The following is a 26,569-nucleotide window of genomic DNA, read 5'->3' as shown; positions in this document are numbered from 1 at the left end:
GAAAATGCAATATTGTTAAATGAAGATGGCGATGATATTATTAACTTTATAACTGATATTAATGAATCACCGTCCGTAGATGAACTAGATGGATTTATTAATAATTTAGTTGTATATGACGACGTAACGATGGATAAACAATCAAATCCAGCTAGAATATTTTCTCGAGGCAGACATAAATGTACTGATATAATTTATGTCACTCAACGATATACATAAATACCTAAAGTGATCAGAGATAACTGTAATATTTTAGTTGTGTTTAATGGAGTTGATACAGATATACTTAGAAATATTCATCAGACTTTGTGTTCAGGTAGTATGGATATAATTAAATTTAAAAACTTTTTTCAAAAGCACAAACTACTCCACATGGGTTTATAACAATAAATATACACTATTCTCGATCGCGATATCGTTTAGGCCTTGATAAACGTTTTCGTTAAAATTATAGCAGCAGAGCAACATCAATAAGACGTCAGGCGGGTAAACAAAAAAACATACAAATGTTGACAAAATAAAGTAACCCAATTAGAGAAACTCTCGGTATGTTAGAGGCTTTGGTTTAGCGTCAACGACCTTTTTTTGTATGGGGCTTTTAGTTGTCAAAGTTACGTTTCAGCAAAAGGTCTGTTCGCCCCCTCTGCTGCTTGCATACAAAGTTTTCTCATTTTACTTGTTTTAGAAATATTAAAACTAGACATTGCAAATAAAGGAAGCAGACGACATGTGTATTCAACCGGACTTTTCTAGAAACCAGAAAATGACAGTGGGCAATCTTGTATGTTTGTTTACATCGATAGCCTGCGTTTGTTTTGAAATGCCAAAAAGTTTGAAAGTGTTAGGATTCCTGGCGACACTCAGGTTAGAAATTATAAATTGTTGAATGAAATGACTAACTTTTAGGGGTTTTCTTATTTTCGTTATGCTATTCTTTTTTACAAATATATAGGGGGCTACCAAACAAAATAATAAAACAACAGCAACAACCCCCTCACAAAATAACATCAACACAAAAACACAACAAAACAACAGGAGGTATTTTGAATAATATTGTTGTTTTCCCTTCGAGTTCGAGGATGGCCATGGCATCACTCACTGGTTTGGTTTCTGTGAGTACGTTAGTGGCTGATCTGTGCTATGAACTGTCTGTACACAAGACAGAAGATGCCGCTTGGGGTTGCTTCATCAATAAAGGACGTGCTGCAGCTTTGAGTTTTACACTGATTGCGATTCAACACTGCATCTGCATACTGATAATATCAGCGGTTTACCATTTATGTTCGGCTGTATTGTGTGTACATTCACACAAAACAAATATCAGCTGGAGAGGGATATTTCCCCTTCCCAAAACCAAAATCGCACATTACAAAATTTGAAGGAAGAAACTATATTTACAATGGGGTATGCAGAGACGAACCAAACTAAGCACTCTGCGCCATAGCCGCTAAATAATTGACTCAGCTATCTGGCGATTTACTTTCTAACTGTGGATATTATCTAATCACAGACAAGCTCTGAGGTCACATCTATATGTTACGAGCAACAAATTAGTTCCAAACAAGTAAACCCATTACTCGTTAATTTTAACGCCTTGCTAAGATCAGTTTTATATATCTCTTGATCGTAATTTAAACCAAAATTTCTATGTAAAAAAAAATAATGTGTCAACGTGTTCTGTTTTCGAAGCGTAAAATTGTCCATAAATACTGGAGCACCATCTTTGCTAGCCGATGTTCTGATATGTTAGTCCTATCTATAGATAGGATTAACATATCAGAACCTCAGCTAGCGAAGATGATTGGAGCACTTCCATTGTCAAAATCTTCAGTTTCGAAGGTACATAGTTGTATTCGTTGTTAAACTCCTCAGGTGGCAAGGGACAGTTTCAGCTGTAATTGTGTAATAATTAAAGATATGGATATATTTGTGAATTTGGTCTTTCCTGCATGTGTTGTTCTTGAAAATGACGTGAGGCGTGTACACCTCATGAAGTCACTGAATAGTATGTAGCAAGTGAATACCAATAGTCGGCTAGGAAGCAGAGCAAGCCACTTAGAACAGTTGACACATTGGTTCAAGGCAAATAGAATATCTCAAAAAACTGCCAGGATAACAACTATTTTGTATTGCATGAAGCTATTAAGTACACAGTGTTTGTCAAAATTATCACGCAGGGAAAGGGTTTGCGTTTGAAGTGTGAGTATAACGTGTTCTCAGAAATGGCATTCGGACATGAATAATGCATCTATAAAGTTGGTGGTGGGGTGCAACAACACTTTATTCTATGAATTTCCACCGACTTGTCAGGTCAAGTGAATGATATTCTTAGGTTTTGCTTTATTATACCTATCCAAAACTATGGACCTTTGTGACCTCGCTCATGTATTTTTTTTTTATAAATAATTTTTATATTAGGTAGGTGTATGCAACATTAAATTTGTGTATACAACTTGTCCCTTGCACCCTCAACTTCGGAGGTAAGTAAATGTTATATGTAGTCCGTAATCCCATAGTGCCTATATAGAAATGCTCGATATTGAAAATCACCTGATCTTGCCAAGTTTGCCTTTTGGAGTCAGATCATAATTAATTATACTGTATATTCTCTACATTTGTTTCTCAGTACTGAAATTTCCCTGTGTCCAATTGATAATAAATCAGATGCTATTCTAAAGTACCTTCAAAAACGAACTCTTGTCATAGGTTATCCGGCCTTTTTTTTGTTTTTGTTTTTTTTGTTTTGTTTTAACAGGCTAGACTCTAAACAAAGCACCTAACAGTGGGTCACACATTTCACTACCGGATTATCAATCAATACCTTTATACTCAATGTACTGTCGCAGAAATACACAAAGATAACCATACAGACATAACCTCAGAGCAGATCGGAGCTTCTTCTGCTTTTGTCTTAGCATAGCTTGAAAAGTTATTCGACTCGCACCGGAAAGAGACGATATATGTTGCTGGTCAGCGGGATAATATCCAAAATTGGATTGCAGATCGTCAGATAGCAGTGACACATACATTTCCCGCTGTGTGACAAGCAATCTCCGCCTACGCGGTAACTTTGCGAGAAATCCTTCGGTCACGTGAGTAATTGGATCCTACTTTCGCTTTTGCTGCAGTTGTGCTGACTTGCAGAACTTGTGTTACTATTAATCAAAATTCACGAAAAAACCTACCGGTTTGTGATTTTTAATGCATCTATTGCGTTCAGCAATACAGTGAGGAAACGGTAATATTTAGACCGTGGTGTCATGGTAAGTAACAGTAATGACGTACTAAGGGATTACGTTTTCCATAATATGCTTTGATTACATTGAATAATATGAATATATTTTGTCATATAAGCCTTCACTGCTCTAACATTGACAAACATTTGAATGATATCTTTCAAAATCGTTGAAATTAACCTCGCCTCAAAGGAACTTCTTGTCATCACTTGTTTCTATTTTAACTGCTGTTATATGGTAATGCGAGTATGATTCATATGGTGGGTGGGTGTAATATAGACAAATATGTGTATTACACAATAAGTGAAAAATGTTACATTATTCACCGAAAAAACAAACAACAAAATAAAAACAACTGTCAATGAAATGTGCAGGTACGATCTCTTTTGTGGAGAAGGTGTTTAAAAGACCCAGGATGGGCAAATAGATGGTGTCATTTGGGATTGGAATTTAAATACTACATGGTAATTGTCGTGTGGCATAAAGACTAAGCAACAAACAATGAGTGTTACATTTTGCATATACATGGGGCACTTAATACATACACACTGCATTTTACAAACATCATGATGCCATATAATGGAAACTGCCATCAGGGCCATCACATGGGGTCAGTGATATGAGCAATTCCCGGGGGGGGGGGGGAGATACGAAGCTATGGTTGTAGACTAAGTAACAGAAAAAAAGCAAAAACCAACAAGTTTTATAAAATTCATCAGATAATTTATTTCCCCATAAAACAAAGTGAAATTGTTATATAAACAAAAAGAACTTACAATATTGTGAATTAAATCCCAAATAGTCCTAAAAGTTTTGTCACAAGTCCAAATCATTAATTTCCAATTAAATTTCACTGGGATTGCAAAACAAGTTCCAATATTGAATGTGTTGATGTGCCTGTAGTCTCAAGAATATTAATGTTCCAGTGGCATGGAATGAGGAGATGTGCCAACAGTCTTTTGATGAATCACAGTAATATAATCCAGGATTGTCTGAATTCACTATAATTCCAGATTAATTTTTCTGTCCAAGAGTGTTATTGAGCATTTTGTAATTCCAGTGAATAATAATTTTAGTAAATAAACCCATCCAAATAAAAAACTGAAGACAACAATACAAATAATTATGCTTCAGATGTTATAGCAAGAATAAATAACTTTTTTAAATATTTAAATGTAATTTTTAAAAAACTAAGAAACAATAACAGAACCAAGATAAGGGTCAGTAGTTCGATTCTATAATATTTTAAGTTGTCAAAAAGATAAGGTCTGTTACTAAAATTATAATAAAGGACATGGCAAAAGTCAGGTACACCATGTTTTTCTGTGGGGAATACCCACGTCCAGGACTCAGAGTAAGATAAACATACATGTATTTATCTTCATTAATAATGATCCAGATATTTAATATATCCTCACAGAAAAATATTATCTATGTATTTTGTTGTTTACAAAATCAATGTCCCAAGTCAGGTACACCATAAAATTGATTTTGGACAAAGTCATTTACAAAATACAGGTATACATAATATATAATCATTAAGAAAAGGCAACAAATAATACAAATTAAATACACATAACGGGGATGCATCTTTTAGACCATGTTTTTGACTCTGTATTTTACTAAAATGTTCAGATTTTTAAAAAAGTTTAATTACCTACATTTATTTGTTATTATCATGACTTGTATGAGTAGTGTGTGAGAAAAGGTGATTCCATCAAGTCATCATTGTGATTCAGTAGAAGATAACCACTTGTTTTAAGAAAATTATGAACTGATTGGCAAGATACATAAGAAGTTGCATTCTTTAGAAGAAGGTGGTCCCTTCTGTTCAGTTGAATGTTATGACTGACACTAATGGTAAATGTTAAACAAAGTATAGCACAATATGCACACTGACAGTGAATATTCTGTATACATCTATGCATTACTATGTTTTCTACAGTTTATTCCATGGTGTGCTGAAAAAGTAACATGTAGAGAAAGGAATGACATTTATTTGTACATTTAGTTATATACATTAGATATTTTTGATGATTGGTCACATTGTTTGGTATTTATTATATATAGTTATTGTTATTGCTTTGAATGCAAAATTTGAACACATTGTAGGTTGTTTTTTCCGATTATAACAGTGTTAAAGTCATATGAAAAGACTTTTTAGAATGCAGGATATAAAGAGGCAATTTATTTTAGATGGTTTTCATGGGCTGTCAATTCAGATATTCTATTACTTACATGGTAATTACATACAGTATCATGTGCCCAAAAGTGATTTGTATGGGTTTAGGTTGGTTGCACTTTGTAATTAATTAAAGCTTTTACTTCAACAGCACTCATGTTGGCATAGTGTGGTCATTTCAGTGGAAAGAAACTATGGTATTAACAGAAATTAAAAGATGATGGATAGGTCACCACTATACTTTCCTTCTTTTGAAACATGGAATGGAACCTATGAGCACAAAGATGTGAAGTCAATGTGTTACTGCTATAACATTCAAACCTGTCTGTTACAAGTGAATGTAATTGGGCCAAGTACCAGAGTTACATTGGACACAAGAGCCAGTATTAATACTGTCTTGACAGCTTTTATAAATGCTTGGTTTAAGCATATATGATAAAAAGATGCAATTTTGGTAGTTTCAAAATTTTTAACTGGGGTTATATCCTGAAGAATGGCTTGGAGTTATAGCCAATGGAATGGCTATGATACAGATAAACTACAAAGGCCATCGTTCAGGTCACATGTTTAACCTGGTGTTGTCAGGGTCACTAACTTTATATGTAGAATGAAAGTAGTCATCTCAGTTATTTACATAGTGTAGCCTAATATGCAAGTCTCTACAAGATAGGATTGAAGACGGTGCACATTGCAATGTGTGTAGTCATGGGAATTAATACTGTGTAAAGTGAGGTCAGATAACTACTGTTTTTCCATGTGGGAAATGATGTGCGGCAAGGAGGTGTTCTATCCTCATTTCTGTTTAATATATATAGTGATGATCTTAATCGTAATTTGAATAAGACTTCTACTGGATGTAACATCAACAGTTTATTTATGAATGAAATCAGTTTTTACTTTGCCCATTTATTGGTGGACTTCAAAAATGTATTAAGAACATGTGAGTGGTTTGCATTAGCAAATGATGTTGAGTCACAACACAAAAAAGATGCTACTGACCTCAAAATCTGAAAAAGGTGTCCGTATCTAAAGTTAGGCTTTGCAGAGAAAAGCTGCAGTTTGTCAGTGAGTATGTCTACTTAGGGCATGTCATTCACTCTGATTTGTCAGTGAGTATGTCTACTTAGGGCATGTCATTCACTCTGATTTGTCAGTGAGTATGTCTACTTAGGGCATGTCATTCACTCTGATTTGTCAGTGAGTATGTCTACTTAGGGCATGTCATTCACTCTGATTTGTCAGACAATGGTCTTATACAAAGGCAATATTGTTCTCTTTATCAATGAGAAAATATGCTTTAAATAACTTTCAAAACACGTTCTATAGATGTAAAAGTGTTGCTCTTTAAATCATATTGTATGAATTTGTATTGTGCTACTCTGTGGACACATTTTTATTCTTCAGTGACACAGCTAAATGTCTGCTTCACCAATGCATTTAGATCTGTTCTGGGTTATGATAGGTGCTATAGTGCATCGGGAATGTTTGTAACAACAAGGTCAATACCCTTTGCATTTTGCTAAGAAAGAGAGTTCTCATTTGGAAGTAGAACAGCTAACAGTAATATCAAAATCTTGAAAGAAGTGTTGCACTCTGCTTGCTGGCGTAATTCATCACTAGTGCAAACTGTTATATTAATATTTGTTTTTGTGATTTTTGTGGCATAATTCTTTTGTGAAATTGCTGGTTTTTATTGTCTATTGTTCATTTGATACCATTTTGTGAATTCTTACACAGTAGCACATATGTTACTCACCCTCTCAATCAGAGACCCTTTTCTGTTCTCTAAGTGTTTCAGTGTCAGTCAGTATTTATTAAAATTGCATTCATGACATGTATTCTTTATGTTTGAGGGAAGGGTTTCCATATACTTTCTTTATCAACATAAAGAGAAAATATTAGACCAGGCTCTAATATTTTGAACATTTGTCCTTGAACCCATTGCAAGGTTACCAAGATTTAAATTCAAGACTCATTGATTAGTAAAGTATGTGAAGTAAAATAGAAAGAAGTTAACAGAAAATATAATAATAGTCCAGACTTCATTTTGTGGATCATCATGTTTAAGACTGACCATTATTACCAAAATAATATTCAGCTTTTTCAGCATCTTCATCCAAAAAATGCTGCTTATGGCCATTACAGGCTTGCATACATTTCTAGGAACTTCTGTCAATCTACTCAGAAGTGAGATTTTTTCTAAAATTTCCAAAAAGTATTTGCAGAAAAGCAGCTTGTGTTTATTTGCTCAAATTTTTGTGCAAAATCCACTTCTTGCCACTAATTTTATTATTCATAAGTGTCAGTGACATTTTTTTTCAATGTCTACAGACTCCATATTGATCTACACTGCATCAAAATCTGTGGACAAAAAGTATAATTATTTTGTATTATAAACTATTCTTTCATACACTCACTGCTACGTGTTACAGGATACTTAATAGAATGAAACGAGATATCACTATTACCATACCTTTTAGCAATTTCTTCAGAGTACCACCCCCAACCCATCTGTATTGAAATGTGCTCTAATAGCATTTAAAAACTTGCTGGCATTTACATTTGTTTAAAGAAAGTTGGTTGCCATAACAATTTCAGTTTTCATGCAGAGTGTGTGTGTGTGTGTGTGTGTGTGTTTGTGTGACACCAGAAATGAAAGGATTATAACAAAGGATTGGAATTTGGGACTGAATTCATGATAAATGCATTAAGTCCTCAGAATCTAATTAGAGTTCTCTGCATGATTTCAAAAATGTAATTTCAGTGTAAAATTTCCCCCCAAATTAGAAATCCAGTATACTTAGGCAGTAGGTTTTAAAATCTGTACTGGACTAGATACTGAAGTCCTAGATAAAAGCAAGGACTGTCATTGCCAAAAACTGGATATTCCATCAAAAGGAGAATCTTGTTTTAATCGGACACCCACTCACCCTTGACTCAATGTGATCGCAAGAAGTTTACCAAAATAAATAAAAAAATCTCATCCTAAAAATTGCACACAAATGAACAAATTCAAAAAATCTAGAACACCATTTTGTTCAGTTTCATATATGTTAAGGTCAAATAGCATGTGCTACGTTTTCATTATTATAACATTCAACTTATAATGCAGCCAATGATCATGCATGTATAAATGCAGTTTTTTGACATAAAGTAAAATATTGTACATTCTTTTAGCCAATACAGTTTTTTGCATTTATTTGCAGAAAGTGAAGAAGAACATCTTTACATTGGCAGAAATATTTTAAATTATTGAAATGACCCAAAATTACCAGTTCTGCTTAAAGCTTGGATATTAAAACTCATTAAAAATTAAGCAGATTGTAGGGTTTTTATGACTGCATGTATATTCTTAGGATTAGTGTTGCTTGCGTGAGCACAATGTATTTGCCTTACCATGGAAAATGATTGTGTATATATATATATATATATATATATATATATATATATATATATATATATATATATATATAATACTTGTGTGTGCTTGATTCTTGTCTGTGTTTGAGGGTTGTGGATGGAGTGTTTGTATATCTGACTTCTATAATGATTTGTAAATTGTAAACAAGGCAGAACTTGTCTTCTTTGGGAGTGGGTGAAATTTTCCATTGGAATGATTAGTTTTCCAGAACATTCTATTGTATCATAGGTTAAGTGGATAGCAGATTTTGTAAACAAATAGTTCATTCCAATCTCACAATCAGTCTATGGGATCCATTATTAGTATCAGAGGTACTGTTGTTTTCTGATATAATTCAAGAGGAGTTATTTATTTAAATGATTCATTGGAATTACTAAGTGCTCATTGACATTTGAATTAACATATTATTTTGGAATTATTGAGCACTCATTTCAAAGACATTCTAGATTATATCATTGTGGTACATCAGGACAATCAAGTCTGCTGGTATATCAGGACATTCTAGAATATTGGTACTTCAGAACACACAGACCTATTGGAATTTATTTGGAACATTCTATACTTTTGAACTTGTGATAGGATATATAGAGCATTTGGGATTTAATTTGCAGTCCTGTCACTAAAATGTTCAATTTGTAACTTAGAGAAATAAGTTGTTGATTTTACCTAAACCTTTTTTTGTCCCTGCTTTCTTTAAAATAGTTTTAAAATGAGACAGGGTTGTAACTATATATATATATTTAATTACATGTCTCTTGAGATAAAATAAAATAAAACGTATTAGTAGAAAAGATAATTGCACTACCATTCATGCTTTTCTTACCCTGTAAACTATTATTGGTGTAGATTTCTTGGCATTTACACCAAATGAAGGTTTGAAGAGCTAATCTTCAATACATGAATCTACTCTTGGCTGTGTCTTGCTGTTCAGTTCACTGCCATTTTGATTTGTATCACTGACATGAACGGCATTTGGGGGTGGCAAGTGGGGTGACTGCCCCAGGCCCCGCTCTTGACGGGGCCCCATGCTTCAGGCCTTAGGTCGTCCTTATGAGTTTGTCAAGATATATTCTCTGGAAAATTGGAAACACTGATACAGGCCGCTCGTAATGCATGCAGATTATAGTTCTTAATTCATGTCTTCATGTTCTTTAAAAAATGACAATAATAATCAGTTTATTAGGCCAAAGGCATTGTCGTCATGTTATTATTTTGATTAGAAAACCTGTTGTCCACAAACAGGATTTTTTAAAAATGAATAATGAATAAAACTAAATTCGTGTGCCAAATCGTGAAAGTTGATCTAGTCTAGACATAATCAGTGTTTGCAGTAGCATACCAGTTGAGATACAAATACTCTGGCCCCGCATGGTCATGGTCGGCCCAGGCCCCGCGTACTTCTATAGCTGCCTCTGATCACTGACCAATGTTTCCCTGAAAAGGTCAATCTCAGTGCTATGGTAGGTGTTGATAAGATTTTAATATGAATTACTCACTGATACAGGACCACTTAAACATGGCGCATTAAGGTAATTAGCTGGAAGGTCAAGTTAACAGCATTGCTGGGCAACTTTGTGAACTACTTGAAATTCTTGGATATACACCCACATATTCACTTTGCAACATTTGGAGAAAATTTTCTTGAACTATGATCAATTGTCATACATAACAGGAGAGTCATGTATTACGAAGGAGGTATGCTGTAAGGTCAAAAGAAGAGTCATGTAGCATGCAGGAGGTGGCATACTGTAAGGTCAACAGAAGAGTCATGTAGCATGCAGGAAGTGGCATACTGTAAGGTCAACAGAAGAGTCATGTAGAATACAGGAGGTGGCATACTGTAAGGTCAACAGAAGAGTCATGTAGAATACAGGAGGTGGCATACTGTAAGGTCAACAGAAGAGTCATGTAGAATACAGGAGGTGGCATACTGTAAGGTCAACAGAAGAGTCATATAGCATGCAGGAGGTGGCATCCTGTAAGGTCAACAGAAGAGTCATGTAGAATACTGGAGGTGGCATACTCTAAGGTCAACAGAAGAATCATGTAGCATGCAGGAGGTGGCATACTGTAAGGTCAACAGAAGAATCATGTAGCATGCAGGAGGTGGCATACTGTAAGGTCAACAGAAGAGTCATGTAGCATGCAGGAGGTGGCATAGGGTAAGGTCAACAGAAGAATCATGTAGCATGCAGGAGGTGGCATACTGTAAGGTCAACAGAAGAGTCATGTAGAATGCAGGAGGTGGCATACTGTAAGGTCAACAGAAGAGTCATGTAGCATGCAGGAGGTGGCATAGAGTAAGGTCAACAGAAGAGTCATGTAGCATGCAGGAGGTGGCATACTGTAAGGTCAACAGAAGAGTCATGTAGAATGCAGGAGGTGGCATACTGTAAGGTCAACAGAAGAGTCATGTAGAATGCAGGAGGTGGCATACTGTAAGGTCAACAGAAGAGTCATGTAGAATGCAGGAGGTGGCATACTGTAAGGTCAACAGAAGAGTCATGTAGAATGCAGGAGGTGGCATACTGTAAGGTCAACAGAAGAGTCATGTAGAATGCAGGAGGTGGCATACTGTAAGGTCAACAGAATAGTCATGTAGAATACAGGAGGTGGCATACTGTAAGGTCAACAGAATAGTCATGTAGAATACAGGAGGTGGCATACTGTAAGGTCAACAGAAGAGTCATGTAGCATGCAGGAGGTGGCATACTGTAAGGTCAAAGCTATCTGCTGATGGACTTTCATCTTTTATAATGATTGTATCTATTATTTCTTTGATATTCTATATACTGTATTAGATATTATATACACCTGGTTGGTCATCACTAGCTGGTGCACTAAATACCTTATGTAAGACTTGTGATTAAAGGTCAAGGTCATTACCAGATTAAAATATATATTTTCTGCTTTGCATCGTAGTTGTACATAGAATAACTAATAACAGACTGTTGATTTTCCCTTTATGGAAGTTTAAGGTCAAAGGTCAATATATACCATACTGGAGCATCACAATTTGACATCAGGAATTGTTATATATGCACACATTGCTCTTCTCTCTGTATTTGAAATTTTTTACTTATGAACTAGAAACAATAAATCATATCATTCATAAAATGTTTTTGCTTTCAATCAGGCATAAGTGTACAATTTAAAAGCTGTGTTATATATTCCATATTGCTTACAGATTAATCCATGTATTATCATAGCTTTGAAAGCTAGATCTCACACTCAGATTCAGAGTTAGAACAATTTGACATTATTTTTTATGAGAATATAAGGTTAGAATTATGGAACTTTTGGTGTAATCTTAAACATGATTGCCAATAATTCAAAATCACTGAAAAAATGTTATGGGCTGGTGTGCATTGTTTTGCACAACTCATAGATGAATAAACATCCCCAAGTTAGGGTTGTTCTATAGATGAGTATGGGAGAAAGTACAGTCATCTGATTGTAAATTAAATAATAGCTGTTACTAATTATAAGTAAACTAATAGCTGTCACTAATTGTAATAAACTTAAAGCTGTCATTAATTGTATAAACAATAATAGCTGTCACTAACTGTAACAAAATAATAGACATCACTAATGTAAATAAAATAATAGCTGTTACTATTTGTTAGCAAAATAATAGCTATCACAAATTATAACTAATATAATAGCTGTCACTAATTATAAGTAAAATAATAGCTGTTACTAATTGTAAATAAAATAATTGCTAAATGAATATTTGAAAATTCATTTGTTTTAATTATTTGGACTCATTTGTTAAATACACAAATAAAAGATCTGTTGATGAGTGAATTAATTTAGTATGACACAGTAATGAGATCATTTTTGTGTTCCACAACAGAATGCCTGCACAGCTGAATTAGAGCAGGTCATAAAAATACTTTCACATCCAGTCTCTCATAGAGTTCATGGTGTTATGATATACCTAGTTAAAGCAACATCTATGTGTTTTCTGTCCCATATTCCATACCACTATAATACACCAAGGTAAAAGTGACATCTACATGTATTCTTTCCCATACTCCATACCACTATAATACACCTAGGTAAAAGTGACATCTGCATGTATTCTCTCCCATAGTCCATACCACTATAATACACCTAGGTAAAAGCGACATCTATACGTGTTCTCCCTGATAGTCCATACCATTATAATACACTTAGGTAAAAGCGAGATCTATATGTGTTCTCCCCCATAGTCCATACGGCTATAATACACCTAGGTAAAATTTATATCTATATGTGTTCTTCCCCATAGTCCATATCACTATAATACACCTAGGTAAAAGCGACATCTATATGTGTTCTTTCCCATAGTCCATACCACTATAATACACCTAGGTAAAAGCGAGATCAATATGTCTTCTCCCCCATAGTCCATACCACTATAATACACCTAGGTAAAAGTGACATCTATATGTGTTCTCCCCATAGTCCATATCACTAATAATACACTTAGGTAAAAGTGACATCACATTGATGACATCATAATGTAAAGATCATGTCATTTTGAGTTGCACAGTAAGCAATGACTTAAAGTAGATTACTATAAAGTTGGGTCCTTTATTATAATTCTAAATATTAATGACATAAATATTTTCTAAGTATTTTATATAATTCCAGCAGTAGATGCATGAAGAGCAAACAGTGTGAAAGAGAAGGCTTCAGGTTGTGACCATGAGCAAGGTGGTGACTTTGTTCAAGGGCCTTATTGATAAAGGAAATGAAGGTATGAATCTACCAAATCCAAGTTATATTTCTTTCACCCTGTGGTTGAAAATAGGGTATTTATTTGCATTTGCCATTTTGTGTTTTCAAATCTGGACACATAATACTATAACTGGTCTTATTGTGAATCCTGAAGTTTTATTAGCAAGTTACTGAAGTTCTTCATTTTCTATGATTAGTAAATTGTGGATGATTATTGCATAGTTGAATCACAGATCCAGACAATTGAAATTAAGTTCATTTATATGAAGAGTTGCAACATTAAGCCAGAAATTAACTGTTTCTTCCTTTTTCCTTTTATATGATTTTTGTTTTATCGTATTTTTATTATATTATTTTTCATGTCACTGAAATGTTTGCACCATTCAATCTACCGGTATCTGTGCTTGTATTGTTCATTACCATGGTTCAAAGTTAGCATGAAAAAGCAAAGTCATCACAAAAAATCAGTTTGCTATCTGTATTAGAAGATCGTGACAAAACCTTGCTACCTTAGAAATTAAAATGTAATAAAACTGATTTCATTAAGTATAATTTGATTCCAGCTTTTATAATAGATCACATTAACAACTGGTCATGTAAGATTGAAAAAAAGTTTTGACCGCATTCGTTACAGCTTTCAGTAATTACTCAATCTAGGCATGATTGTAAATATTTTTTCTTACACAATATTGCTGGTAAAATGCAACCACAACCTTATGGTGAGATCAAAGGTTCAACAGAAGAGTCTGTTATGTGTATACAGGTCTGCATTGGCACTAAGGTGTAATGCTGAAATGCAGGACACATCCCAACACACATAACTACATGACCTAATCTGTACTTTCATTTCTATGTTGCTGTCATGTATACAAATATTTCAGAATCTGCAGATATGTAACTTTATAAAATAACTGTTCTACATGGCCTTTGACCTCAATATCAAATAATTATTTAATAGTACAGACCACACCTTGCTATAATTTGCCTGCTAAATGATACAAAGAAATAAATGTATACTTCATCTTCCAGTCTTTTTGGATGTCAACATTATCTAAATTCAGTATTTCCCCCAGTGGTGTAAGACTGAGCTTCAAAACTCCTTTTGTTGTCAGAACTGGTGGTCAGATTGAATAAAAAACAAACCTTGGTGTCAGAATTGGAGGTCAGATTAAAAGAATTCGGGGTCTCAGATGCACAAGGGAGGGTACTGGATGATGCTGGAAAATAACAATTTTGCAGTCACTTGCTTCAATTAGCAAATTTCTTCAAACAACAAATAATTCTTAATAATGGATAAATAAGTGAAGACTATAGAACTTGTGTTGTAAGAATCGTCAGAAATTAGTTACAGTTTCAGTATTCTTTATTGGGCTTGAATATAAGTAAGACATGTTTGAAAGATGGTTCGGTGAAAATTTGCAATCATATTTAAATTAAATCCTAAATTCATCTTTATTGTTAGGGGTGAAGCAAAAGGAACATGATGAACCCATCAGGAAGATCAAGGTAACAAAATTACCTGAGGGAACAACAGAAGACACAGTGAAAAACTTCTTTGAGAATAGGCGACGAAATGGTGGTGGACCTATAGAGGCAATTGAGTACCATCCAGCAACATCAAGTGCCATCATAGAATTTCAAGAAGCAGAGAGTACATGTGTCAACATTAGATTTGTTTGTTTTACATTAAATTGCAAGATGTTTGTTGCAATATTTATTTTATTTAGGTTTTATTGTTGTTAGAACTCACTTTGCCATAAAGCCATGAGACCAAGTGAGCTTATGGTATAACCTCATGTCTGTCATCTTTCTGTCTGTGTTTCCATGTTGCAACTCTGGAGGCTATACTTGTGATGCAGTTTTGGGATGAAACTTGGAATACACACTTATATCATCAAGATCTTACCATATTTCACATATTTTTTCATACCCTTTAAATTTTTGTACACAATCCAAAATAACAAACTAATCATTTTTCAAATGTATCAATTTTATTTTTACATATCACTTTGTATTTTTCAAAAAATGCTTTAAATTATTGGACATAACATTTCTAATAAGATTTATGTTTGCATGAAAGATTGAAAATACTGTATAACCATTTGATTTTTACAAAAATTAGTAATGAATTCTTGCTGAGAAAATACAATGATTGATGCATAAGACTGCTTATTGTCATTACAATATCTACTGGTGTTTATTAACAACTGGACAAAAGCCTTCGCAGAAAATAGCCCTTAATTATCATTAATTAGTTCTCCTTATGAAGTCCGTCACCATAACAAAACACCACGTGAGTTTTAAATTAAGTTCGGAAGCCCGGTGATGTTTTCTTATCAAATGATAATTATGTCTGAGTACATGCTAAAGGGAAGACCATAAACCAGTGATGAACTAATCTTATTGTTTCATTATAGTTGTACAAAAATAAATTATTAAAACCTGGTTATTTCCTATCATCAATTTGAAAGTCATGGACTCCATTAAATTGATTCATATGTATACAATATTTTAAGTGCTTCTACTGTTTTGACTTGAATATAGTTAACATTTTGTTATGAATCTATTCTACGATATACCCCTCTATTGTTATCTTTATTGGTGAGTTTGAATAACAAGTAATGTGTATGATGGCTGGTCTTTACAACATCTGCTGTATGGACAATGGCCTCAATAGCACATTGACAGATTTTCGTTTCACTAAAGAGAGCCTCATTTCCCTACTGGCAGACTCACTGACCTCTTCTATTGAATCTTGCCCTCTCTCTGGTTCTAACTGGAATAACCAAAGCTCTAAGCATATTTAATTAGTGTGTAAATAACACTGCATAGCCATGTGGTTGTTGTAACAATGTATATCATAATTAAAACAAGAATGAATTGCTGATGTATAGGTGTTTATTGATAATGGAATATAGTTGTGTCCTAATACATGAGGATGAGGATTTTCACAGTTGTTAGGTAACTGGAAATAGTCTTTTTTTCTCTTTGCAAAAGCTACATCATTTCCTCTTTTGAATGTAATTTTATTCTAGTCATGTACAGTTAATTCATATTTGATGTCTAACTTGAAAAACTTAGTCATTTAGTTTAAGTAAAATACTTTGGTCTGTAAAGCTATAAATTTAAACCATACTAAACAGGTATTTTCTTACAGCTGTAGAGAGAGTGCTTAGGAAGGTACCATTCTTATTTCTCAAGAAACAAATCAGTGTTGAGAAATATGTTGAGGAAGTGGAGGATGTTGAGGAAGAAAAGGAGGAGCCATCCTGTCGTACAATTGAGGTTTGTGGATTTGCCAAGAACATGCAGGAAGAGGTGCTTGAGATATATTTTGAGAACACCAAGCGATCTGGAGGGGGTGAAGTCACAAGTGTTGTAATTGAAGGTGGTGTTGCTCTTGTCACTTTTGCAGATGAAAAGGGTAGGTATATACATATTTCTTTTGCGTATTTATTTTTAACTCCTGCACTGTGGTGAAGAGTGGGAATATTCATTGCAACCATGCATGTCTCCCAGTCTGTCCATTTGTTTGTGACAAAACTTGTCATTGCTTCTCATCTGATGCAAGTTGGAAAATTGTATTTAAACTTTGTTGGCTAGATATATATTTAGTTAAGATGTAAAGTTCTGTCATTTTGAAAAATTGTCATCAGAGGTGAATTTTCAGAAGCACTTATTATTGACTTTTCTTCTTATCTGTTTGCAGGTTTTGTTTAAATATATGGACAAGATTTGGGATTGGTGTTGATCAGGGTTGCATTGATGCACAAGCTTTATAAAAAGTCAAGCTGACTGGTAAACTGAACTTGCCCTGGGGAGATTAGAGCCTGTCCAAAAATATAACAACATAAAATAATAGTTAAATTGAAAAAATAAAATATGATGTTTTCTTGAAATTGTGTTATAATTTATCTTTTTTTATTCTTGTTTGCAAAAATGTTAAAAACTAATTCCAATAATTAATGTTATCATGTTAATAGTGAGAGACTGGTGGTTTAAAGTTTGACAGGAAATCTTCAGATTTAGCATGGAATACACTGATCACCAGTCTAAGTTTGATTTTCATCAATCAAACATCTGTTCTCAACCATAGCGATTGCAAGCCTTCATTAGTATTGGATTAACAGATCTTGTAGATGAATTTGTTTAAACATAGTGGACCACAAGAGTCAAGCCCAGGAAATTTGTCTGCTACAAGATGATTTGCATTGCACTAGGGTGTCAAACATTCCAGGTCCAAAAATAATGGAAATTATGATATAAATAAACATATTCAGATCCCTGGAAAAAGGCTTGGCTATGGGTTGAGTATGGTGCAAGAAGTTGTTTATGTTTTATTGTTCAGCATACATTGCATACAGTCAGCCAATCATTTAAATGCCATTTTCAATGGCACATGCAATTTTATAACTGGTCTGCTAATAGCACATGAAACAAACAAAGGGCACAAGTCCGGTTGTTGATAGTAAATAAACACATCTCTGTCAACCATCAAGACCCTGATTTCCAGATCCTTTACAAATTTGAGTGCACAACAAGTTTAATTCACCATGTCTTGATTACTGTCCTGATAAGACCACTGCCCAATGACTACTTTTTTCTGAGAAAGCATGGCATTAACACATTTGATACATATATTCTGAGGACCAAGGCAAAGTTCATGGGAGGTTGAGCAATTTGTCAAATAGGCTGTGTTAAATTTCTGACTTATTCCTACCCATTTTAGATAATTTGACAACCAAAAAGTTAAAATATCTTAAATGGGGTGTGAAGGGTCAGAGGAAACACAGACTCTCTCAGGTAAGTGAATCATTACATTTGGGGCTACTGACTGTATACAGATTGATTTTCTGGATGTTTTCCTGTATGTTTCACTGAATGGGTTTTGAATGGCAAACATGTTCTATTTTATTTGGGTGTTTGCTATCTTTTAGTTTGAGAACATTTAGAATTAAGTTTTATCTAACCACAGCACTGAGGTTGAAAGAGGATCCACCAGTAAATGGTGTGATCATGTGATTTGAAAATATTACAATGTTATGGTTAGTAAAATATTTCCAAGATTATTAAGCAATAACATAGTTGTCTGAATTTTGTGTTTGCATTAAGATTTCTATTTTTCCTGGGTTTCATTGATGGTAATGCACTGTAGTAAATATATGCATGTCAGACTTTGTAGTTGGATCAGTCTGTGGCTAATAAAGACTTGGGCAATTTAGGGTTGTACTAGTCCTGATGCCTGGCTTAGTGTTTTTTCCAAACACCTTTCCTTGGATTGACAATATTCAGTCTCACTCTGATGGACAAGCAAAAGCTAGATGTCAGTGGTCTAAAGAATGTGGAAAATTAAACTCAATGGCAAATGCTGGTTCTTTTAATCTGCAGAGTTCCACATTTTCTGAGAGGAGACTGCAACTTTTGCCAGTGGGACTGCTAATTTTACCAAAATAAGAGTCCTGTCCTCTTTTTAAAACCATAGTGAGACCTCTGTATTTAGCACAGGGTGAGCATGTAATGTACTGTTCACAGTACTCCTATTTGTAATGGGAACATGCTTTAGTCAGCAATTCAAGGGAAATGTTGATCTTTATGCTTTGAACTATTTGGTGGTTAGAACCACAACACCTGTTTACCTGTAAGGATTCTCTGTATTTTGTACAAAATGATTAGCCTGAAAAAATACTCAATATGGATCGTTTAGGTAAAACTCTGTAAAATGGCAGAATTGGGGAAAATTACATCTTACTGTTTAGTTCCACTTCTGAAATTTCTTTTTGCTGAAAATAATAAATATTTGATCAATGTCATTAAAGTGCTTATTCAATGGTTCCTGTGCAAACTGGTCAACCATATGCAGGCATCAAATGGAGCAAATGGCAGTTGTTTATGAAAATGGTTAACCAGCATTATATTGTGAAAGGAAAACTGGAACAAGTTTAAAAGTCTAGTGCTAGCCAGAAGTTTCTAAAGATTTATACAGATATTTGGCCATTGATAAAACAGTGTAACAAAGGAGTTCATTATATTCACTAAGGTGTGTGTGAATTGGATCTTTCTGTTGCACATGGTGGCAGAAGTGACATTAAAAGACATATTGAGTGTGAATTCCTAAAGGAATGGGCGAAGATAAAAAATACAGTTAAGTTTCTGTTTTCATTCTTTAAAGTACAGTAGCCAGCAGTGAGAGAATGCACATATTATTTGATGAAATGATGATGAGTCATTTTTTGCCAATGTTAAACTTGCCATTGAAAACAGCTGATTCATTAAACTGAAATTTAAAGAAAATATTTCCTGACAGCTAAATCACAGTAGGGAAGGTAAACTATTTAAAAATATAGTTAAAAAAGGTAGAGAGATACTGGTTTCAGGAAAAGGTGTTTATTTTCTTGGTAATAGAAACATAATTATGTATGTTGTGATTGTCATTAGACAATAAATTTATTTCTTGATGAAGCTTTTTTAAATTATTGAACATTATAGCTTTACTACTGACAGCTGTTGAAAACTATGGACCAACTGCTTTTAGACTACTGATGGAGCCAGGAAAGGCTATGCAGGTCTGAACATGCATGAAACCAATATGATGTTAAAGTTCATTCTCATTTATGATAAATGTACCTTTAATAACATTTTCTTCAGTTGTGTCAAGTGTTCTGGAACTAAAACATACTTTGGATGGTCAAGAGCTGAGTGTGACAAAACATTTACCAAAGAAAAAGATGTCTGCAGTGGAGGTAGAGGAAGAGGAAGAAGAAGAGGAGCCTCTTTGTACAGTAGAGGTCAGAGGTTACAAAATAGGATCAGAAAGCACAGTGGAACTGTATTTTGAAAATGGTAGGAGATCTGGAGGAGGCGAGATCAGAAAGTTTGATTTAGTTGAAACCAATGGGGTCATTTTCATCACATTTGCAAGTGAAGAAGGTACAATTTTATATACCTTTATAAAAAAATTCTAGTACAGTCATTCATAACTTTAGTAACACATGAATCCTTTATCAAAGCAATCTGGCTACAATCTTTGATAAAATGAACATACCTTTCATGAAAGGAACTCAGCATTAAACTTCAGTGAAAGCAATGGAATCTGATTAAGTGTTGCATTTTCCAACTTTGATTGAAGCATGCTTATTATGCCATGAAACTTTCCTTTTTGCAGGATTTTTTTTTATCCTTACCATTGCCTCCAATGGCAACGTGAAACACAAATTAAATTTCCAATCTTTTGAAACTATAGATATCTGGCTATCAAGTTAATTGAAGGTGAGATATCTTGCAAGGGTATTTGTGAAATTTTTTATTTTGTTTACATGTTTGTATCTCCCTATGAATAGCCTCATCACCTTGGTAGCTTCAGCAAGATGATAGTTGTCTCAGGCAGACCAAAATCTAGGCTAATATAATGTACATGTAGCATGTAAACAAACAACTATACAGTCATGTTCTACCAGTGACAATGAATATTGTAGGGAATTCTTTAGTGACTTGTTAGTTCACACTGGGATATAGATCAAATGAGGGCTACTATATGTGTGTGTGTGTGTGTGTTATTTGTGTTTTCTAATGGGATGTGCTTCATACATGAATTTTCTAACATGTGACCTATACTCGAATTCATGTAATTTACGTATACATGTAGAGTACATTAACGCTTTATGCTATACAGGTGTTGTCAATATACAAGTGTATTTCAGACAAGTTTGGTCTACATTTAATCACAATTTCAGCGTTTATTTCCTCTCAGTTTAAATCATAATCACTGATGACTGGTCACCTCTATGCAAAATTTGATTTTTCTAGAACCCCTTCCCCCTGCAAACACTTATCTTGACATCTGCTTATGTTGACAATATTACCTTGGTCCAGGGGATGTTGAGATCAGTATGTAGTACTGTAGTTTAAAGATTGTGTGCATTAACACTGTGAAAAATTTACTTTGCTTAAGTTACATGTACTTTCATTTTTTTGAAAAACCAATAAACTAAATCTCAGAAACAAGATCTTTAATCTTATAGTTACTGAGACAGATATAGGTATATACATCCTAACAAAGAAAGAGTGAAAACAACAAGCTTTGAAAATTATAACGAATAAAAATGTGTTTCCCTGGGAAGAACAATGTAAAAATGAAAAAATAAGAACTTACAGTTTTAAGAATCAAATCCAAAAATAATCCAAGAATAATCCACAAATTAAATTTTAGAAGTCTTAATAATAAAATGTTCTAATGAATTCAAGTTTGAATCCTGATGAAAAATCCAAAATGGATTGTATATAGTGAGTATGGTTCTGTAATGTTCAGTTACAGTTCTGTGTCATTCACAAACAATAATCTGGTGTTTGAATTTCCAAATAAAATTTAAATTAATGTCTTTGTCCAAGAATTCTGTTTGAGCACTCAAATATTTCCAGGAAAAAGAATTAATCTTTTAGAATCCAAATAATTTGAATAATAATTAAAATATAACTCCAAACTGTCACAACAAAACGAACATCTTTACATCCCAGTGTTTAGAAGCCCAACTGAGAAATATCTTTATAAACAAAGGTTATACAGTAACTTCAGATGCAGAACATATTCCCGGATGAGGCTCAACTCTCCAGAATTTTCGAGAAGTATTTAGGTCTAAAATCATGTTGTCCCAGTATAACATTGACAAAAACCAATAATTTTACTCTAAATAAAAGATAAAAATAGAAAGTTGTTTATTTGACTCACTGATTTTTGATCAAGGTCAGGAATTAGGTCAGCTTAAGATACAGAGTTTGGTGTTTACAACTAACAGTTAGGTCAAACTAATTTCTGGAAAATTTCAAATTCATAGTGAACAAAATTATGTTACTCTGACATATAATGAAATTAAAAATAAAATGATTCTAAACCTTACAAACAATTTAATTGAATCAAATATACATAACACTCTCAAAATCATGTTTGCAGCACACATACTTGGGCAGTCCTTTTCTTGTTCATCCATTAAAAATTGAATGCTGAAATATTGACTTCCAAGACACCCATTGGGTAGATCATAACTTGAGATCCTCCTCTGTCTTTTGCATCCAGCAGTGAGTCAATCATATTCAGCAATCCCGATGTAGGTGTTGACAAGTTTGTTTGAGATCATCAGAATAAGTGTTTTGCTAATGCTTAGTTCTTATTATCATCATATTGGCTGACTTCCCATCTTGTCAGACATTATGAAACTTCAAATGTTGAGAAATTTTTCTATTTGTGGATATTATTTTAAACAATATAAATGGAAACAATATTTTCTTGAAAAGATTGTCTTTTACATTTAATTTGCAAAATGATCATGAGAGTTCTACTAATCCACTAGAAAGAACCGGCATTTGTAGAAATGTCACAAAAATATAAAACATTTCCCATGTATACTTCTTAGCTCAGCTGGTGATAGATCCAGAGAGCTTATGTGATGGTCTGTTGTAAATTGTCCATTTATCATCGGTATGTCCTTTGGTGCAAGTTCATTGTTGCTGCAGCTTCTAAACTCTTTGAGGAAATGCCATGAGACTTTAGACACACACATTTATTCCAAGGTCTAATTGGTCTTAAATGAAAATGGCGGGGCCCCGAGTGGCCGAGTGGCCGAGTGGTCTACAGCGCTCATCGTTACGGATCACTGCCATCTCACCTCTGTCTGCGTGAGTTCGAGTCTCAGGCTTGGCTAACGTGGGTACGTGAGAAAGCCTGCCAGTAGCTTCTCGTGGGTCGGTGGTTCTTCCCGGGGTTTTCCAGGGTTCTTCCTCCACCAATTATACTGGCCGCCATGTATAGTCTATCTTGTGCTGAAAAATGGCGTTAAACCATACAACAACAACAAAATGAAAATGGTGCCACTTGAAGATCCAGTTTGGTTATCATTACTCCTCCTGAATGGATGGATATTTACTTGGGATTTTCCTTAAATAACTTCTTTTGATGTCTGGTTAGTCAGGAAGAAAAATGCTGCCAATCTTGACTGCCAAAGCAACCATCTTGAAAATGTTGTTATTCCTACTTCTGCTGAACAGAAAGTCATATCGACATTGGATTTTCATCAAAAGACTTTTTATGATGTCTAGCTGGTCAAAAACAAAATTCTGATGTAGATCTGCCACAAGGGCCATCTTGAAAATTCAGTTATCACTAACCCTCCTGATTAGATGGTAATGTCAGCATGGAGTTTTTACTAAAAGTCTTTTTATGTCTAGTTTGTCCTAAATGCAATGGTGCTAATCTTGTGTCCACTACAGTTACAATTTTGAAAATCTTGTTATTTCAACTCCTCCAGAACAAAAATTAATATTGATATAATATGGGGCTTTCACCAGAAGATGTCTTATGATTTCTAGTTGGTCCTGAATGAAAATGGTACCAATCTGACATCCAAAATGACCACCTTGGCAGTTATTTTGAAAATCTTGTTATTGATGGAGAATGTCTGATATCATTTTAACACTCTGCAGTAAAAATGAGGAAATGGTCTTATTATGAATTTCTGAAAATTCTTTTTTATCAGTTGAGTGTCAGTCCCTCTAAAATAGAAAGGCACCCTGTTGTTGTTGTTGTTGTTGTCGGGTTTAATGCCATTTTTTAGCACACAATAGGCTATACATGGTGGCCAATATTAATGGTGGAGGAAGAACCCGGAAAAGCCCGGAAAGAACCACCGACCCACAAGAAGCTACTGGCAAGCTTTCTCACATACCCACATTAGCCGAATCTGAGACTCAAACCCACGCAGACAGAGGTGAGATGGCAGTGATCCGTAATGGAGAGTGCTTTAGACCACTCGGCCACTCTGGGTCCCAAAGGTATCCTGTCATTATCAATGACTATCAGTTGTTACCAGTGAGGAAGATATCTAGATTATGATTTCTAGTTGGTCCTCATTTAAAATAATGCTGATCCAAAATGAAGTATGTTGTCACAATGAACAAATTGAAAATGTTATCACTAATTTGCCTTGATGTAATACCAAACAGATATGGATTAAGTGAAAACAACAAACACTATGTACGTAAATGAGATGTTTATGATAATGAATTATGAGAGTCTCTCTACCAAAAATACTTAATTAAACAACAGTTAAATGAATCAAAATAATAGTGAAAAATTTAAACCAACAAGAACACTGTGTTAAGCCTTAAAACCAATAATCATTGCCATACACAGTGTTAGTATTCTATCAGAGATATAATTAATGGGAATGGTATAAATAGGCATGCTCTCAACAAGACATTATAACACCAAAGCTGGAGCTAGACACTCCCATAATATATACATAAATTCAATGGATAATATTATGATATGCTAAAGGTTCCTGAAGTTGTAATATGAAACTTATGTAGTTTTGCATTCACCATGAACATGATTTTAATATATATGTAGATGTTCAAAATTGACATTCTTTGAAATAAGTTGTCATGGGGTTTCTCTACCCTCTTGACAAGCTCAAGGATTCCTTGGAATTCCAGCAACCTAAGTACAAAATGCTGATATCTTTGGAATATCGAAGTACACCACATCCATGTAGACTTTTGTGGTAATGTCACTTGCCAGTGCAATGACTGATTTTACCTGTCAGACCACATTCACCAAGCCATATATCATGTCACTGTTGCCAGCTCTGTTGTTCATTTGCCAGCTCTGTTGCTTTTTTTCCAACTTTTGAGTCCACACTACCAACTATGTCGCCCAGTTGCTAGCAGTATTGTCAGCAAAAAATGAGCAAGCTTTATTTTGTAATAAGGTTGCATTTAATAGCCATCCTCCTCCACCCAGAAAAAAATTAGCCTTGCAAATGTTGAAGGAAGAGCCAATTATGTATATAAATAGAAAATGACAATCAGTACTTTGCCAGAAATTTCACAGTTTAAAGAAGAACTGATTCCAGAACAATGATCTTTCAGATGTTTTTCTTACAAAAACACATGAACTATTTAATCTTTTTGCAAAATTCATTTTTGCCAGCATTAGGTGGAATGTAGGTAATGATATCCAAAAATATGCTGATCCATGTGTTCGTTTTCAGTTTCCTATTTAATTTCTACAAAGTAATTGAAGTTTTCCACCATCTACTATTACCAGACTTGGAAGGCTGGTTGGATTTGGGACAAGGAAGAAACCCATCAGTTTGGTTCCAAATATCAAAGGTCATGGTCACAGAGACAGTAAGAAGGAAGACTGTTTCTCACAGTAGCTTGACTGGTATACTTGTTGCCATGACCATACTCAGTAAATAGCCTGCATTTGAGATTACAAAGATGCTTTAATCTGAGATTCAGTGGTCAAGATCACAGTGTCTCTAAGAGGAAAAATTGTTTCCTCATAATATCTTGAGTTATTTATCACCTGCTTTGACTCAATTTTGTGGATGGCTTGAATCTGAGACAAGGATGACCCTATTAATTTTTAGAGTTAAAAGGAAGACCCTATTAAATTTTAGAATTAAATGGAAGGCCGTATTAATCTGGTAATTAAAAGGTCAAAGGTCATGGTCAAAGGAAATCCAAGAAGGAAAATTGTTTTCACAACATAACTCAAGTCTCATGCTACAAACCATGACCAGACTTAGTTGATAGCTTGCATTTGAGACAAGAAAAGCACCTTAATTGATGGACAATGAATTAAATGTCAAGGTCACCAAGATAGAAAGAACAAACATGGTTTTGGCAAATTAACTTGGGTTCTGTGGGATTTTTTTACCTTTAACATATTTTTTATAGATATCTTGCATTTGAGAAACAAAGACACCTATTGATGTAGCAGAGTATAACATTTAATATTTATCACTGAGTGACATTAACATACCATAGCACACATGTAGCTATAAGAAAGTGTAGCTATAAGTACTCATCCTTTGCAAGGTTATTTGTAATGTTTTTGTTCACCAGACCAAACACCATGTTTGGTATCATTGTTTGCATGCTATCTCTCGATCAACACTTTTTTAATAGATTGTGATCAAACTTGGTGTGCAAGATTATAGTATTGAGCTC

At 34.2% G+C, this 26,569-nt stretch overlaps 1 protein-coding gene across 3 annotated transcripts in view; it reads left to right on the top strand.

The window, feature by feature from the left end:
* Nucleotides 1-3,055: 3,055 nt before the first annotated feature.
* Nucleotides 3,056-26,569, top strand: part of LOC149773322 (uncharacterized) — a 99,507-nt gene continuing 75,993 nt past the window's right edge. For 2 of the 3 annotated variants that reach the window (XM_089946457.1, XM_089946455.1), the window contains exons 1-5: nucleotides 3,056-3,263; nucleotides 13,478-13,583; nucleotides 15,027-15,215; nucleotides 16,722-16,988; nucleotides 20,210-20,491. In XM_089946457.1, coding sequence (XP_089802583.1) covers nucleotides 13,532-13,583; nucleotides 15,027-15,215; nucleotides 16,722-16,988; nucleotides 20,210-20,491 — 790 coding nt within the window. In that variant the 5' untranslated portion in view covers nucleotides 3,056-3,263; nucleotides 13,478-13,531. The remainder of the gene's footprint in view (nucleotides 3,264-13,477; nucleotides 13,584-15,026; nucleotides 15,216-16,721; nucleotides 16,989-20,209; nucleotides 20,492-26,569) is intronic. The other variant, XM_089946456.1, reaches the window with a different exon arrangement.

Source organism: Sinohyriopsis cumingii, unplaced genomic scaffold (assembly GCF_028554795.1).
Source record: "Sinohyriopsis cumingii isolate HCF-2022 unplaced genomic scaffold, ASM2855479v2 utg000673l, whole genome shotgun sequence".
Classification (NCBI taxonomy): domain Eukaryota; kingdom Metazoa; phylum Mollusca; class Bivalvia; order Unionida; family Unionidae; genus Sinohyriopsis; species Sinohyriopsis cumingii.
This window is presented reverse-complemented; position numbering and strand designations above follow the sequence as displayed.